We start from the raw sequence: 16,614 nt of genomic DNA, 5'->3' as shown, positions 1-16,614 counted from the left end.
CAAGGGTTTCGAGCTCGTCTCCTCTCATCCTCGTTTCGCGCCGCTTCAAGAATCTTGTTTTCTCCGCACGTGATGATCTGATTCGAAAAATTTTGTGGCAAAATGTTCCTCATTGGACACCCAACAACTCCCACTGCCTCATTGGACACCCAACAACTCCCACTGTTCAACTGAAATTCGGTATGGGGTCTGGTGAGTGGCCCTTTAAGGCTGAGAAGAAAGATTTGCTCGCACTTCTTTCAACTAATTATTGCTGCCGTTAGCTACCACTGGCAACAATAATTTAATCTACTCTCATTGCAGGGGCAGAAGGTCGTGCCGTTAACTTATTCAGGCAGTCTGTACCCGTTTTTCGGGCAAGGCTGAGTGTCGCGGTCTGTAATCTTAGCTTTTAGATTACACGACGCCCGGGTTATACGACTTTTGTGGGGTCCCCTAAAAGCTGTATAATCAGGGTTCCACTTTACGACCAGTTGTGGCCAGATGGTGCTTTGGCCGTATGAGAAAAAGGGTCTTGACACCATCTTTCAAGCCTGTAGCCAAGGGATTGCCTTAGCCCCCCCCCCCCCCTCGCCTCCGGGGGTATTTTTCGGAAAAGAAATAATGAAAAAAGGTGTTTTTCTCAAATATAGTGAAAGCCTTCAGCTATTCTCCCCCCCCCCCCTCCCCGGAAGAATTGCTGGCTACGAGCCTGCCATTCAATAGCTGAGATTTTAAAGATTGTACAGTGAAACCCCCTTGTAAAGTCAAACTCCTCCATAGGAGACGCTGATGAAGGGAACAACTGGATATGAGAGGCCCCAGTGGGCCTACATAGAAATAGGTGTTCACGAGAAGACGTAAACAGGATACCCTGCTTGTGATAGCCATAAGTATTATAAAAGATAAGAATTCTTCTTCAGTGCATGTCTTTTATAAAGGGGTTCAACTGTATTGAACTCACCAATAAATCAACTCACCAAATTGATTAGGTGTGTCATAATTCTATATAAAACTTTCAAAGAATTCCCCATATTTTTGATGCATATTGCAGTGTACAAGTTTGATTCACGGAACTATTTTACAATGATGTGGGGAAAGCATACGTGGAGATAATTTTTTATTAACTTTTGTGTTGCTTGTAGTTGACGGAGAATTTTATATGCAGGGGTGGGCTGTAGTTGAGAAAATGTAGTGTCGATACGGCTGTCCTGATCGCACACTGCTCACTCTTTCAAATGCACGGAGAAAGTACCGCTTAGTGAGGGAAAGCCAACTTCTCGGGGCATTTCGTACAGATACATCTTGTACCGGCTTTTTTTTGTTTGATGTAACCTTAAAATTTCTTATGCACTGATGTCAAAGCATTTTTGTGTTAAAAAATAGTTGTTTGAAAAGGATAGTTCAATTAAGCCGAATTCAACGTAGTTGGACTTGACTTTTTAAGCCAATAAACTGACAAGCGGAACTTTTATGCTTTGTTTGGTGCAAATGTGTACATAGGCTGCTGAATCATTTCTTCCTTTTTGTACATGTTAAACAGAATTTGAGGAGAGAGACAGAAGATGTCTATCAGCAGTATTTTCCATGCCGTCCAGCTGAACAAGCCTCCACTAGACTGAACTGTTGCTCAACATACCAATTTGTGTAAACATTTAGTGTAAACCCTTCAGTCCAATCTCCAGTGCCCAGCTCTGGATTATGAGCCTATTCCTGCCATAGTGAATGTACTGGCAGTTTTTCAACGAGTTGTAAAATGTGTGTTGTTGTTTTACCATGCGACCGACCACTGTCTTGGGATGAATAGGCTTCCTGTAGGAAACGATCACGTCTACGTTCCCACATGGAAAGCATTTTCCTCAGATTACATTATCATTAGCAGCAGAAGCAGCCTGACTACGCCCACTGCAAAGCAAAGGCCTGTTCTAAAAGCCCATGCGAAAAATACATTACGTTCATTTGTGAGATACCTGCGTATGTTTTGAGTTTATGTGACACAGTACCTGCAAGAAAGCACTGTTCATCTTTTTTCCAGGTCTCTCTATGTGTTCAACTTTGTGTCGAACAAGCCACGTCGGGGCTTCTACCAGCTATCTATTAACGCTGTTCCTGTCAAGGCTGACAGTCGTCTTGTTGGAAACACTGATGCTGAGGTGAGCGGCGTTTGTTTGCTTTGAAGTGTTGACCACTGTTAAAGGGAACTCTTCGTTCGTAGTTTGCTGTCGATTATTAATTTATGTCACAAATGTCTACAGTGTTGTATTTTAACCTTGTGCTCCCGTAAAAAAAAAAGATAACTGTACCAAACTTACTAGAACATTTCTCACTCAAATTTTAAAGCTTTTTTCTTAATATTATAAAAGAATACGATTCTTTTTTATTTAATGAGGTTTCTTTATTTTACTAATTGAATACAAAAGGTGGCTCCAAGATGGCTTCACTGCATGGAAATGCAACGAAAGATTGCAATTAAACGAGAGCTTAGACACAACTTGCAATACATGTAAAAGTGTGGCCATCTAGTGTCGAAAAACACAACTTTGACGAGTTTAGTCGTTATTGGTTCGAGGTGAGACCAATTTTTGTTCAGGACAAGTATAGATAGTGGTCATTGGTCATTCTGCTACGAAACTTCATAACCGTGCTCATTCAATAGACTGAAAAATACCGTGTTTACATGTATGTAGGTCGAACCTTTGATTTTTTTTTTTAATTTGATCGTTCAATGTTGGGGGATCGACCTAGAGTCAAGAATGAGTTCTGTTTGTGAAGTCTTTCTATAAATAATCTCCGCGTATTTTTGCAAAGCTAGCTTTCCTGCACAGTTTCCAACTACTGGCGTGAAGCCATCTTCACACATCGGTGGCTTGACGATGTGTCAAAATATTTTTTTATATGTAAAATGTGCTCGTGCTCCTCTCTTTTTTTTTATGTTGTGCCATTTTCTGTGGTTGACCTACATTCGAGCCGACTTACAATCGTGTAAATATGGTAATGTACTAGTGTGCATCAAAGCAATTGCATCTGTCACTTTTTTTGCCATCTAAGATGCTTTCAGACAGACACATAAGCTTGCAAGCCAGATAGATAGGCATGCGTGGTTTAACGTGCCAAAACCACCATATGACTATGAGAGACGCCGTAGTAGAGGGCTCCGGAAATTTCGACCACCTGGGGTTCTTTAACGTGCACCCAAATCTGAGTGCACGTGCCTACAACATTTCCGCCTCCATCGGAAATGCAGCCACCGCAGCCGGGATTCGATCCTGCGACCTGCAGCCTGCAAGCCAGTTATGCATAACTGAAAGACAGCATGTTGAGTGTTTCAGTAGAGAATTCGTGAACACATGCTGGAGCTGGCGTTTCAACAAGGGGACTTCAAGCTTTGAAGAAGGCAAGTCGTTTGTCGAAACATCTGCTCCAGTGATGCCCCGTGTTGATAAATTATTCATCTCTTTAAACTTCTGTCTTTTCCCTAATTTCTGCCAGTTTTTTGTCATCCTTTTACAATTACACCCCTGAATGAGAGGCACGCCCTGGGCAGCAGTTCTTGTCTTTTATATGAGATGTCTCTTATAAGCAGTGTACCTCGTATGCACTTTCATATCAACCTGTATTTTACTTTAGGCACACTGGTGTCTCTCATCCTTATTTCTCTCAGTGTCTCTTATAAAGGGGTTCTACTGTAATATATATATATGCTCATTGCAGATTAACCTTGTTTACTTAGATATGCCACAAGGGCTAAATTCACTGATGAAGTCAGACCTGGATCTTGCAACAGTTGATGTTTCGAGGTCAACTTCTGGCTCAGCAAACTTTACCCAATAGCCATGCTATTTTCTTGCTACATTTTTGCCTTAAAGGTAACTAGATATACGGAAAGTGAAATTTGTAAATTTAAAAATTCCTATTTTATTTTCCCAATATTGGTGTGTGTAACAACTACATTATCATCTGATTATAATAAAGAGGTTTTTTTTTTATCGAATACAACTTTACCACAGCTATGTTTGACTGTGGTATCAATAATGCAGAGTGTTTATTATCCTCAGAATGTCAAATACACGCTTTTTTCATAAACTGAGTGTTTTGTCCCCCACAGGCAATGACTGTATTTGGGCATTGTGGACTGCACCGACAAACTTTTTGACAATTGTGCTGCTTTAGCACTAGTGTTTCGTAAAAGCTGAACGATCTCTTGTACGTCTTCTCTCAGCTCGGCGTGAAAGTGCTGACTGATGTGGAAGTGGTTGGACTCGAGCTTGGCACTGCTGACCGGGACCAGACAGCTGCTCCTCAGATGACTCCGTGAGTAGCAATTGGATGTACTGTTTGTTTTTCAGTTCAATGCTGTGCACTTGTCCTCGCTGCACTGAAGAACATCGGCTTATAGCGCGGTTTGGTAATGAAACAGTAATGCACTGGCAGGCTGGTTAGTGTGCTTAAACTTTTGGCCATTGTTATGGGTTTTGTTTCTTACTCTGCGATCAATCTAACAGTTTCGTTCAATTTTTTTAATGATGGCAGCTTTATACTCCAATGTATGTGTATGTTGCGTAGAGATCCCTTATCATTGCCTTACCTTCCTTGGGTTCTTCTGTTGCATTAAAAGACCAGTTTGCTACTCCATGTAAGTATATATGTGTAAAGGGGTGCAAAAATGAATGGAAGGCAATGTGGGAAGCTCTAGGACATTGTACTCCTACATGGCTATGCTGCTGTTGTTGAGTAGTCTTCTTGTTCAGGACAGTGCAAGCCAGAATGAATTTTTTTAGCTACCGGCATAGTTTGGCACCTTGTCATGTCGGGCCATGTGTGCCATGAACAGATAAAGAGCACTTTCCGATGCACTTCTCGACTACTGTGGAGAATCCTGTGCTAGACAACCCGCAAAAATGCCATGCGATGCTTTCTGAAACATTGCGTACAGCAGTAGGATGTGCGGCTAATCTAGGGCCAATAAGTACACTGGTTTGATTATCAAGCATCCGCATCTTCAGCAGTACACAGAGGGTCAACAAGAAAAGCATTGACTACCATTCGCCCCCCATTCTTTTCTGACATTGTGATCGGAGAGCGTGAAGACCATTTCGTTATACGTGTACACGCAGGGTGGCTTTCCGTAGCAAGATGGGCCAGGTCGTGGAGGCGGACCACCACCAGAAGCTGGTGATGAAGTTTTCGCTCAAGGATGTCTCCAACGGGGACATCATGTCGGCGCACCAGGTCTTCGTGCACCTCTACCATGTAGAGACCAAGCGCGAGATTGTCTTCCTGGCCGAGCCAGACACGAGCGTTGTCTACCGCTTTGACCTGGTAGGGGCGGTCATCTGTGCAAGCCTGTCTGGCTAATGATCTGCGACATAGCTTGCGTCAGTAGGAGCGCCGCTGCTTGCTCAAGTGCCCCTGTTCCTTGCCCTCTTTCAGGACTTGTTCCAGAAGGCGAAGGACATGGGCTACCTCTCTGGAAAGTACGACTTATCACTTATCATTGGTGATGCAGTGATTGCCAACCCTTTCAAATGGCACCTGGTGAGTTGCAGAGTGGTCATTGTTTAACTGTGTGAGTTAATTTCATCACCAGCTGTGTGTTGCCATCTTTACTCGAAAAAAATGAAAACTGTTTCTTTTTTCTTAAACGATAGTGCGTTTCCTTTGCAGCAAAGTGATGTAACATGGCATTAGAAGTTGTGTTTCATCAGTAGAACATAAATTCTTGAATGTAGCATGCATTTTTGTGGTAATTAGCAGCCTGAGATGGTACATTGTATATTACATGTAGAAGCCTGCTTTAGCCGTTATATGAAGCTTTTCTTGCGTTATGACAATTTTTTGCGAGAGACAGAAGAATAAAAACCAAGACTATTTGACCAGTTTTTTAAGTGCAAGTGACAAGCAAGGATGGTTGGAAAGTCCTTTTTTAATGTGTCCTCTGTGGGGATAAGCAGGTATTTTAAACAATACTAAGATGTCACAGTGTCGTAGGATTTGCACTGATTCGAGTCACAATAACTTGTACTCCGGTGGTGTGTGGTCAGTACTGTGGTTTGTCGGACCCCCAAACCACTCTGATTAGGCCTCTCTGGCTTCCATATTGCGCAAACTGTGTGTCCGGGTCCGTAAGTCATACAAGCTTTGCTCACAGGCAAAATTTGTCGTTAGGTCACGTCGGCTTATTATTAGGCTAAGTGCACTTATGTGGGCTTTTGTGTGTACTCTATTCATGTTTGCGAAGTGGTTTAGCGTCTTCAGGCCTCAGCGATTGATAGCAATAGCAAAATTTTTGCCAGCAGTGGCATTATGGTCGCATTGCAGCGTCTTCTCTTTTTCTCCAGGCTTCCTTGCAGCTAACCCTGCCGCCAAACCCATCGCCCCCGAAACCTACTGTTGACGTGTATGCTCCAAAGCCAGAAATCAAGGTTGGTAAAGCTTTTCGCATCTGGCTTCTCTTGTTGCGCACTCCTGTGTCTTGTCTGGCCATCGCCACTTTTTTTCCTGCATGAGCGCTCGCTGTGCTCGTTATGGGACATGCAGTTATGATGGTTGTGAGATGTACTTTTATTTTTATCACTATTTCGTCTTCAGGGTTTAAAAATATGGCTGACTGCAAATAGTATAAGAGTAAACTGAACAAATGCCAGACTAAAGCACGTGAGTTTAAGATTAAGTGTTGCATCTATATTCATTTCCTCTATAATCAGTTTGTGTTGTGTTAGCCTATTATTATGTCACACAACGTCATCTTCAGCAGCTGCATTCAAAGTGACATGATGTAGTTACCTTGAGCAATTTTTGCGTACCACTTGTTAAGCTTAGTCCTATGGTGTTGCATTTCGTTTTGCGAGCGCTGTACCTAATAAACGATGAGAGCTAATACTGCATGCGTTTTTACAATTCTACCTGCCATGTTCGCTCGGTTGCTGCGGTGTTCAGCTGATGAGCTCAAGCTTGCGTGTCCAGTTGACAGCCCCAGTGGCTGTATCTTTACGGAGATGAAATACGAAAGCACTTGTGCGTCTCTATTTGGAGCATGTTGACAGGGCACTAAAGAAGAAAACCATTTGTCTTGTGTGTTTAAATGAATCTTTCATAGTACGAGTATCGCAGCACTTGTTTCATGTAAACGAGAAAATGCGGGTGGCAGTGCCACATTGGAGGTCATGCACCAATCGCTGTGGTGGTGTCATTTATTTTGATGGGATCTGCTAGGGCCTGTGTCATTCCCAATCAGCAAAAATGAGGTGCATTGACCTTTGAGGGGACCAGAGACTTAAGTTCTGTTGAAGCAACGTTGCATGAAATAATTTATATTGGTGCAAGATTTAAAAGTGAGGGTTTGCCTGGATTTTCTTTTCTACTTGTGGTGGTAAAATTAACAGCAGCACAATTTTGAGAGCTATGTTTGTCAGTCTGAACTAGTTCATTGTTTTTCTGTAGTGTCTCTTTAAGCGCATGCCATTCGTGGCATGGAAGACCCATATCTGTTGGGATAAAAGAAATAAAGAGGGTTGGGAATTGCTTGAAGATGAATGATGATTGTCGGGGCACCAGGTGATCCCTTAGCGGTGCACCTTTTTTTTAGCATGGTGAGCCTGCGTGTTTCATCGTCCTTCTTTTCTCGCGCAGCATCTGTTCAGGGAGCAGGAGAAGCGTCCGCCGGTGTTACTCTCGAACGCATTTTGCGGCCTGGTCCTGGTTCCCCTACTGCTGCTGATTGTGCTGGTAAGCCTGTCCTTTTTTTTGCGGCCTTCCTCACCATCAAGACTCTCCATTACAAGCATCTAGTAGCAGTACTAGTGAAAGCCCATTGCCTTTCTTGTTTGCAATTTAAGGATTCAAGAATGCAATGATTCATAGCTCTGACCATTACAAACAGCAAGAAGTTAGGAGGAGGGGGTCTCACGAGACTCGCTCTTGAAACAAATGGAGTTAATGCTGTTGTACAATGAACATGAACATTAACAGCTTCTACATAATGACAAGCTTGCCAGCCAAATTGAACAAATAACTGTGCTAAAATGCCAAGTATAGAATTTAATGCCCATAAAACATACAGAGAACATATTGCACACAAACAATATAACACGAACAGCATCAATTCTCACTCTGCGGCGTTTAAACTAACTTTGACACATGAGTGCCATGATGCCAGAGTGACTTTGCAGGGACTATGAGCACCTCCACAAGGTAACTATTCAGCATGGGCACCGGCATTAACAAAAAAGGCCTTTTGAGAGCAAAATCATCTTTCGTGTTCATGCTTCATAGTCTGCACCAAGTCATGCTATAATTGATTTTAAAGGCACCAAAGAAAAGAATCGCAAGAGAGAACAAAAGGCAGAGTGCCACTTACAGCTGGTTTATTTGCAGAAATACACATTCATATACGTATATTGCGAGGAACCGGTTTATTCAGCCAGGCTCGAGCCAAATCACACTGGTGGTATTTACAGATGACGTAGATGTACAGGTGATGATATGTAAATAGAATGAAGAGTCATTCGCTTGTCGCGCTCACACTAACTCCCCCGCGCGGTGGAAGCGGCCACTTGGTCGCCTGAGAGTATTGTGAAATGCGGCGCGTATAAGGCTTTAAACGAGATACCCGCACTATCTCTGTCCTTCGGCAACGATGATCAGGATTAGTGCTAAGAGGAGAAACGTGGTAATTGACAGGAGATGTCTGTTCGAACACCGTGTACGGCCCAATAAAGCGACTGATGAATTTTTCGCATAGGCCGGGGATGCACAGTGGAGTCCATAGAAGATCTTCGTCACCAGGGAAATAAAAGTCACAACATGGCGAAACAAGTCGTAGTGAGACTTTCAAGTGTCTTGAAAAAGGCTTGTGTTAATGGGGGCCAGGTGACGGCAGTTTGCGAGACGAGATAAAAATACTTCAGAGAAAGGAGCTGTCGAGGGTGCAGGGACCGAAAGGAAAGAGACGTCCAAAGCGAAGCTCGGCGAGCGACCATGGGCGAGAAAAAAAAATGGAGAAAAACCAGTAGTTCGTTGAGCAACCATATTTTAAGCGAATCTCACGAAGTGTAAGATTGCATCCTAGTTCGTGTGGTTAGAGTGAATGTACATCGCGATCATATTTGAGATGGTCCGATGAAAGCGTTCAGTCAATCCGTTGGTCTGCGGGTGGTAACTAAAAATGGTCTTGTGAACAGTGTTAGAGGCACGCAAAACTTCGTTGACAATAGAAGAGAGAAAGACTGCCACGATCATTCAGGAGAACGCATGGGGCTCCATGGCGCAAAAGGATGTGGCAAAGGAAAAAAATCGGCGTCCTCAGTGGCGGTTCCAGATTGTATAGAAGCTGTTTCTGCTTAGCTGGTAAGGTGTTCGACGGTAGTGACAATCCAACGATTTTCATTCGATGATATAGGAAGAGGGCCATACAAGGCGATTCCGATGACTTCAAAAGGCAAGGCTGGACAAGGAAGAGGATGCATTAAGCCAGCCGAAGCAGTTGTTGGTCGTTTTTGCCGTTCGCAATGGACACAGGAGGCGACGTACTTGGCAACGGCTGAAGAGAGACCAGGCCAAAAACATGGACTTCTTATTTTGTCGTAATTCTTGTGATAGCCTAGATGACCGGCTATTGGCTCATCATGAAAGGTTCCAGAACTTCACGTTGCAGAGAACATGTGATGACGGGTACCCATTTGTTGCCATTGATGTGGTAAATGTAGCGGTATAAAGCGCCCCCGACAACCTTAAATTGTTTAAGTTGTCGACGGAGTCGAGTGTTTAGAGGAGAAGTAGAGCCGATCATGCGGTCAACAATAGTGCGGCAGTATGGGTCGACAGGTGGTGAAACAAGGACGGATTGGGTGCCGGGTGGTGAACTTAGCACTGCGATTGGAGAGGTGGTGCCGTTTTGTAGTGATGGTGAGTGGCCTCCGCTGGGCGAAGGACAGCGCGATAGAGCATCAGCATCTTGATGCTTTTTTTTTTTTTTTTTTTTCAGATCTGTAGGCGACATCGAAATTTTACTCCTGCAAGTGAAGCACCCAGCGATCGTGGCGACCCGATAAGTTTTTCAACGATGAAAGCCAGCATAGGGGGTTATGGTCGGTAAAGTTGATAAAGTGACGGCCGTGAAGATATGGTCAAAATTTTTGCACTGTCCAAACAACAGCAAGGCACTCCTGCTCGCTGATAGTGTAATTATTTTTTGCAGCGGTAAGAACACGACTTGCGTAAGCAACAACGCGTTCGCGTGAGTGGTTGTCGCTCTGCAAGAGTGCCACACCTAGGCCATAACTACTAGCGTCGGTGTGGAGGATGGTGGGTGCGCTTGGATCCAAGTGGCACAGTACCGGATCCAACTAAAGGGCTTGCTTCAATGCCGTAAAAGCCCTTTCTCTGTGTTCGGACCAAACAAAAGTGACGTTACTTGCGATGAGTTGATGGAGCGGAGACGAAAGTTCCGCAGTGCCGCGTATGAAGCGCCGGAAGTAAGAAGCTAACCCAAGAAAGCTGCGCAGTTCCTTTTGACGTAGAGGACGAGGAAAGTCGAGGATGGCGACAAGCTTCTCAAGGTCCGGCCGAATTCCTTCTTTGCTGACAAGGTTGCTGAGAACCTTGATTGTCTTGCTAGCAAAGGTACATTTCTTGGTGTTAAGCTGTAGGCCGGCCGGCTTTTTCAAGGCATGTGAAGACTTCGTTAAGGTGCTGTAGATGCTGCGAGAATGTGGATGAAAACACTACTATGTTATCGAGATAGCACAAACACATTCTCCGTTTCAAACGACGCAAAGCTCCGTCTATCATGCGTTATAAAGTGGCGGGTGCATTACAGAGTCCAAAAGGCATCACATTACTCGTACAACCCATCTGGCGTTGAAAAGGCGGTCTTCTCTTTATCCGACTCTGACATTGATATCTGTCAGTAGCCTGACCTAAGGTCGAGGCTAGAAAAATTATCGGCGCCATGTAATAAATCCCGTCCGTCGTCGATCCGAGGGAGAGGATAAACATCCTTGCGCGTTTTTTTGTTTAACGCATGGTAATCGATGCAGAAACTAACTGTTCCACCTTTATTTTGAACGAGAACAACTGGGGATGACCAGGGACTCGAGGAAGGACGTATGATGTCGCGTCGTAGCATGTCTGATATGTTTTCCTTGATGATCTTGCATTCTGCCTGAGACACGCGATATGGATGCCGATGTACAATATAAGAGCCATCAGTCTGGATCCTGTGAGTAGTGGTGGTAGTCATGCTGAGAATGGGCGCATTCACGTCAAATAGAGAATGGCATCTATTCAACAGGACGAGCAAATCTTCAGTTTGAGCAGGTGTTAAGTGAGTGTTTATCGTTGCTGACACAGGTGTGGAAGAGGCATTAAATGGCAGTGATGGTGACTTTAGGACATTGTTAGTGTTGTTGTTCTGAATAGTAACAATCGCAACAGGCTCACTGTTGACCGCGCAGGATACTGTTGAGCCACAAGGAAGCAGTACAGATTCGGGGGTTTGATTTAAGGCGGCAAGGTAGGTAAACCCACTTAAAAAGCGAATAACCCCTGGTGTGATCACAACGCACCTATTATGGTATGGCCGTAAGGGAGAATAAGTACGTCACCATCCACAATGTCAGTGCAATTAACACTTACAATTTCTTCGATGTATGGCCGAAGTACATAATCTGACGTGGTGACAAGGCGGATGCGTTCATCGTGTTCAAGCTCGGTGACGTTTAGATGCAGGAGGCGCTGATGACAAGATATTGACAAGAGTGGAAACTTGGGCTAGTTGGTGCGTAGTCATATTTGCAAGATGTTTCAGCGCGCGAACAAAGGAAAAAGGACAGGGTAGACAGAAAGAGCGCTGACTTCCAACTAACTTTATTTCACAGAGTGGCAAGAATATATACTGCTAAAAAAGGATGATAACAGAGCATGAAGGTAAAATGCACCCTAATCTACACATCAGTAACAAAACACGTGTGACAGGTCCTCTATTGCCTCAAAGCCGAGCTAGGTAATCACGTTCAGCCTGTGATAAAGAAATCGATGATGTGCTTACACATTTATCTCCTAGCAAGTGTATTTTTTCGGCTTCAATAATTTCTCGGGTAAGCTGATCCCTGTGCCTTGCCAATATGGAGCACTGATCAAAGAGAGGGGTGCACCCACAATCTCGGCAATGAATGCCAAAATGCCCTTGTACCACATTGTGCACATTGTTTCGGTGTTCTCGGAGGCGGTCATTTATGCACCTGCCGGTTTGCCCGACATAGATGCACCCACACGTCAGTGGAATAAAGTAAACGACTCCCACTGCGCATGGGACGTAGCGTGTCCTGTGCGCGACAGAGCACGAGGCAGAATTTGCACAAGGTGCATTGACCCGTTTGCAAAGCCTCTGCAATTTTTCCAGGGCAGAAAAAACCACAAAAACGTTGGCGTCTCGAGCAATCTTTTTTAGCCTGTGTGATACGTCGTGCACGTAAGGCAGTACGACAGGCCGGCTCTTTTTGCCACTGTTTCGCTTATCCGGTTTGTCGCCTCGCTTGAAGACAGTGACCAGCTTTTCCGCCACCGAAACGAGAACATGCGCGGGGTAACCAGCTTTGGTAAGCCGCTCTACTTGTAGAGCAAAGCTGTGGTGTACCATGTGGGGGCATGACTTCTTTAAGGCATTGACAAGGCAGAGGTTAGCGATGCCCCGCTTGACCAATTTAGAGTGAGCTGAGCTGAAAGGTAGAAGAGGCTTGCCGCTCCTTGGCTCATACATCCAGCAAACATGTCGGGAGTCTAATAAAAGCTTCAAATCTAGAAACTTCAGGTTGTTATCAGTGGGTGATTCATGGGTTAGAACTAGTGGTTTCAGGCACTCTCGGAAAACAGTCAACACGTCAGAGGAAACGGTCTGAAAGTTTTGACTATCGCATTTCAACAACACTAAGTAATCATCAACAAAACGGCAAACTTTAAAAACTACAGAGTCGTCAAGCTTGTTTGACAAGACACGATCATGATGTGCTAGAAATATGTCACTAAGGATGGGTGCCAAACATGAACCAATACATATTCCACTTTTTTGTAAGTAGTTTTTGTCCTCCCATGATACAAAGGTGGCCTTCAAATAAAAACCGAGTAATTCTAATAAGCTGCTGTTGTGAATTCCAGTACGCGTTTGAAACGCTGATGATCCTAACCTGTCTATGGATTCCTCTACACATTTAAGTAGTTGGTCATGCGGCAAAGAGTAATACAAGTCCTTAATATCCACAGACATTGCCTGGAGTCCTGTGTTAGTTCGTCCAATAATGTTAATAACAGCGTCAGAGTTCTTGACCAAAAAAGGATCGTCTATTGTTATGTGTTTTAGCTTTTCCTGCAAGAAAAGTGCTACAGACTTTTGCCAGGTCCCCCTTTTTGTTACAATGACCCGCAATGGGCAGTCAATTTTGTGAGTTTTCGCAGAAAAGAACAGGTCAAGGCTAAGCTTTTTGCAACTATCTATCGCCTTCGAAAGCTTCTGAAACCCCAGGGCCCCGGTAAGAGTTTTTGCACGCTTCTTAAGCTTATCCAGACCAATCTCATCATTCTCGTTGAAAAGAGACTGCATTGCATGCATAGCTTTCACTTTAAACATTGAACGAGGAAGAACCGCAAAACCACCCTCCTTGTCAGCCGGCAGAAGTGACAAGGAATGTGCCTTTAGGTACGCGACAGTGCTTCCTGTATTGACAAATTTGTTCGAAGGCTTACATCTCGATAGCACCTGTACGCCTTGGGCAACACATCTATCACATTCAGAGTCAGGAGCACACCCTATGCCTCGGACCAAAGTACGCGGTGGCACCTTCAAGAACACCGCACGAGCTCCTCACTCTTGTCAGGCAAGTCGCCCGTCGTGCTCCTGACTCTGAATGTGTTAGATGTGTTGCCCAAGGCGTGCAGATGCTCTCGAGATGTAAGCCTTCGAACAAATTTGTCAATACAGGAAGCACTGTCGCGTACCTAAAGGCACATTCCTTGTCACTTCTGCCGGCTGACAAGGAGGGTGGTTTTGCGGTTCTTCCTCGTTCAATGTTTAAAGTGAAAGCTATGCATGCAATGCAGTCTCTTTTCAACGAGAATGATGAGATTGGTCTGGATAAGCTTAAGAAGCGTGCAAAAACTCTTACCGGGGCCCTGGGGTTTCAGAAGCTTTCGAAGGCGATAGATAGTTGCAAAAAGCTTAGCCTTGACCTGTTCTTTTCTGCGAAAACTCACAAAATTGACTGCCCATTGCGGGTCATTGTAACAGAAAAGGGGACCTGGCAAAAGTCTGTAGCACTTTTCTTGCAGGAAAAGCTAAAACACATAACAATAGACGATCCTTTTTTGGTCAAGAACTCTGACGCTGTTATTAACATTATTGGACGAACTAACACAGGACTCCAGGCAATGTCTGTGGATATTAAGGACTTGTATTACTCTTTGCCGCATGACCAACTACTTAAATGTGTAGAGGAATCCATAGACAGGTTAGGATCATCAGCGTTTCAAACGCGTACTGGAATTCACAACAGCAGCTTATTAGAATTACTCGGTTTTTATTTGAAGGCCACCTTTGTATCATGGGAGGACAAAAACTACTTACAAAAAAGTGGAATATGTATTGGTTCATGTTTGGCACCCATTCTTAGTGACATATTTCTAGCACATCATGATCGTGTCTTGTCAAACAAGCTTGACGACTCTGTAGTTTTTAAAGTTTGCCGTTTTGTTGATGATTACTTAGTGTTGTTGAAATGCGATAGTCAAAACTTTCAGACCGTTTCCTCTGACGTGTTGACTGTTTTCCGAGAGTGCCTGAAACCACTAGTTCTAACCCATGAATCACCCACTGATAACAACCTGAAGTTTCTAGATTTGAAGCTTTTATTAGACTCCCGACATGTTTGCTGGATGTATGAGCCAAGGAGCGGCAAGCCTCTTCTGCCTTTCAGCTCAGCTCACTCTAAATTGGTCAAGCGGGGCATCGCTAACCTCTGCCTTGTCAATGCCTTAAGGGGAGACGCTCCTCGAAAGCACTTTTTTTTTGTTATTCAACTTAGAGCTTCAGAAATTGGACCACTGATGCAGTTTTTCCTCCTGATTCCAAATCTGTAATCAGTTTTTACATAAGTGCAATAGTTTGGGAGTTGTGTTTCAAGTAATGGTGAAACTTGATAAGTTTTCCGGGAACTTTCACGCATACTAAATGTTCATGCAGAGAGTTGTTCAATGGCTCCTTTTGCTCCCTATTAGCCATAGAGTGCCGATATCTAGCTAGAAATTGTGCTCCAACTTTGAAACTATGAAAAAAACATCTGTGTAGCAAACTACCCTTTTTTTTCCACTCGACCACCATTAAATTTATTAATAGATATTTACAGCTGATAGGTTGTGCTGATTCAAGTAGATATCGGCACCCTACGCACTCTCCTCAATGTGTGTGCCAAATTTCGTCGTCGTATGACCATTCTAAGTGCCCGAAACACTTCCCGCAAAAAATGCAAATTGGCCAAAATTGCGAAATGAGAAAAACGCGTTTGAAAGTTTGAAAGTCTGTATTTACAAAAATGAAAAACGCAGTAGCACGAAACTTGTGCTGAACACATACACACATGTCCAGAGGGAATATCAGTTGTCTAAAACTCTCCAGCACCGTAGGTTTTCCCTTCCCGGCTGGTGCGGCAGGACTCTTCCACCCGGGCCCTCTTGGCTGCACTGCGACGGTGTGCCCTCGCGTGGGTGCGTGTTGCCCTATAAGTGCGGAAAAAATCCCAGTTGGTAAAAGTGGAACCTCTGAGAACCCTGCGGGGTAGTTGCATATTTAAGAGAATTTCGATAATGTAATGGTCACTACCCAAATTCTCTTGTGTGTTGCACCATGTGGCATGAGGGAGGCGATGTGCGAACGAGAGATCTGGTGTAGTGTCCTTGCAGACACTATTCCCTATGCGTGTCGGAAAGGCAGAATCGGTGAGCAGTGAGAGGCCGGCTTGCTGCGCTGCTAACCACACCCGACGTCCTTTTGGTGTGTCGCGCGGATAACCCCAGGCTGTATGTGGGGCATTGAAATCTCCCACGACGAGTAGGGGGCACTTATTGGCTATGCGTTTCGCGAGCGTAAAGAGGCGCTGGAAGTTGCCCTGTAAGCACTTAGGGCTGCTGTATACATTCAGGATGAAGAGGCTTTTAGCTCTGGCATGTTGCGGCACAAGCTCAATTAAGAGGTGATCAATGTCTTGGACTGCTAAACAGTGGGAGATGGTGGTGATTGAGCGATTAATTAGAAACGCCACCCGAGAGGGTGTAGGGGATGTGGGTGTAATAGAAGTATAGCCGGGTAAGGTTAGGGGGTTGGAGGGTTCTTGTAGGGCAAGGATATCGGGTCCCGCAGCGCAAGATAGCAGTTGGTGGACAACATGACGCTTCTGGCCAAAACCTCGGCAGTTCCACTGCCAGAGTGTCAGATTACGGTTTAGAGCTGCCATCATGAGAATTGAGAAGGGGCGTAGCCGCCGCGCAAGGTTGGGAGTCGTTAGTGACGTCAGGGAGTGGATTGTCTTGCCCTTCAGTTGCTTTGGGCTTCTTGCGTTTACTTGGGGTGAGATCCCGTTTTGCAAGGCATGT

The 16,614-nt window shown here is 44.5% G+C and overlaps 1 protein-coding gene across 1 annotated transcript in view; it reads left to right on the top strand.

The window, feature by feature from the left end:
• OstDelta (oligosaccharide transferase delta subunit) overlaps positions 1–16,614 on the top strand; it is a 57,274-nt gene that overhangs the window by 13,743 nt on the left and 26,917 nt on the right. Inside the window, exons 10-15 of the mRNA XM_075886994.1 lie at positions 2,015–2,132; positions 4,199–4,290; positions 5,094–5,298; positions 5,410–5,514; positions 6,318–6,401; positions 7,609–7,704. Coding sequence (XP_075743109.1) covers positions 2,015–2,132; positions 4,199–4,290; positions 5,094–5,298; positions 5,410–5,514; positions 6,318–6,401; positions 7,609–7,704 — 700 coding nt within the window. The remainder of the gene's footprint in view (positions 1–2,014; positions 2,133–4,198; positions 4,291–5,093; positions 5,299–5,409; positions 5,515–6,317; positions 6,402–7,608; positions 7,705–16,614) is intronic.

Source organism: Rhipicephalus microplus, chromosome 2 (genome assembly GCF_043290135.1).
Source record: "Rhipicephalus microplus isolate Deutch F79 chromosome 2, USDA_Rmic, whole genome shotgun sequence".
Taxonomy (NCBI): domain Eukaryota; kingdom Metazoa; phylum Arthropoda; class Arachnida; order Ixodida; family Ixodidae; genus Rhipicephalus; species Rhipicephalus microplus.
This window is presented reverse-complemented; position numbering and strand designations above follow the sequence as displayed.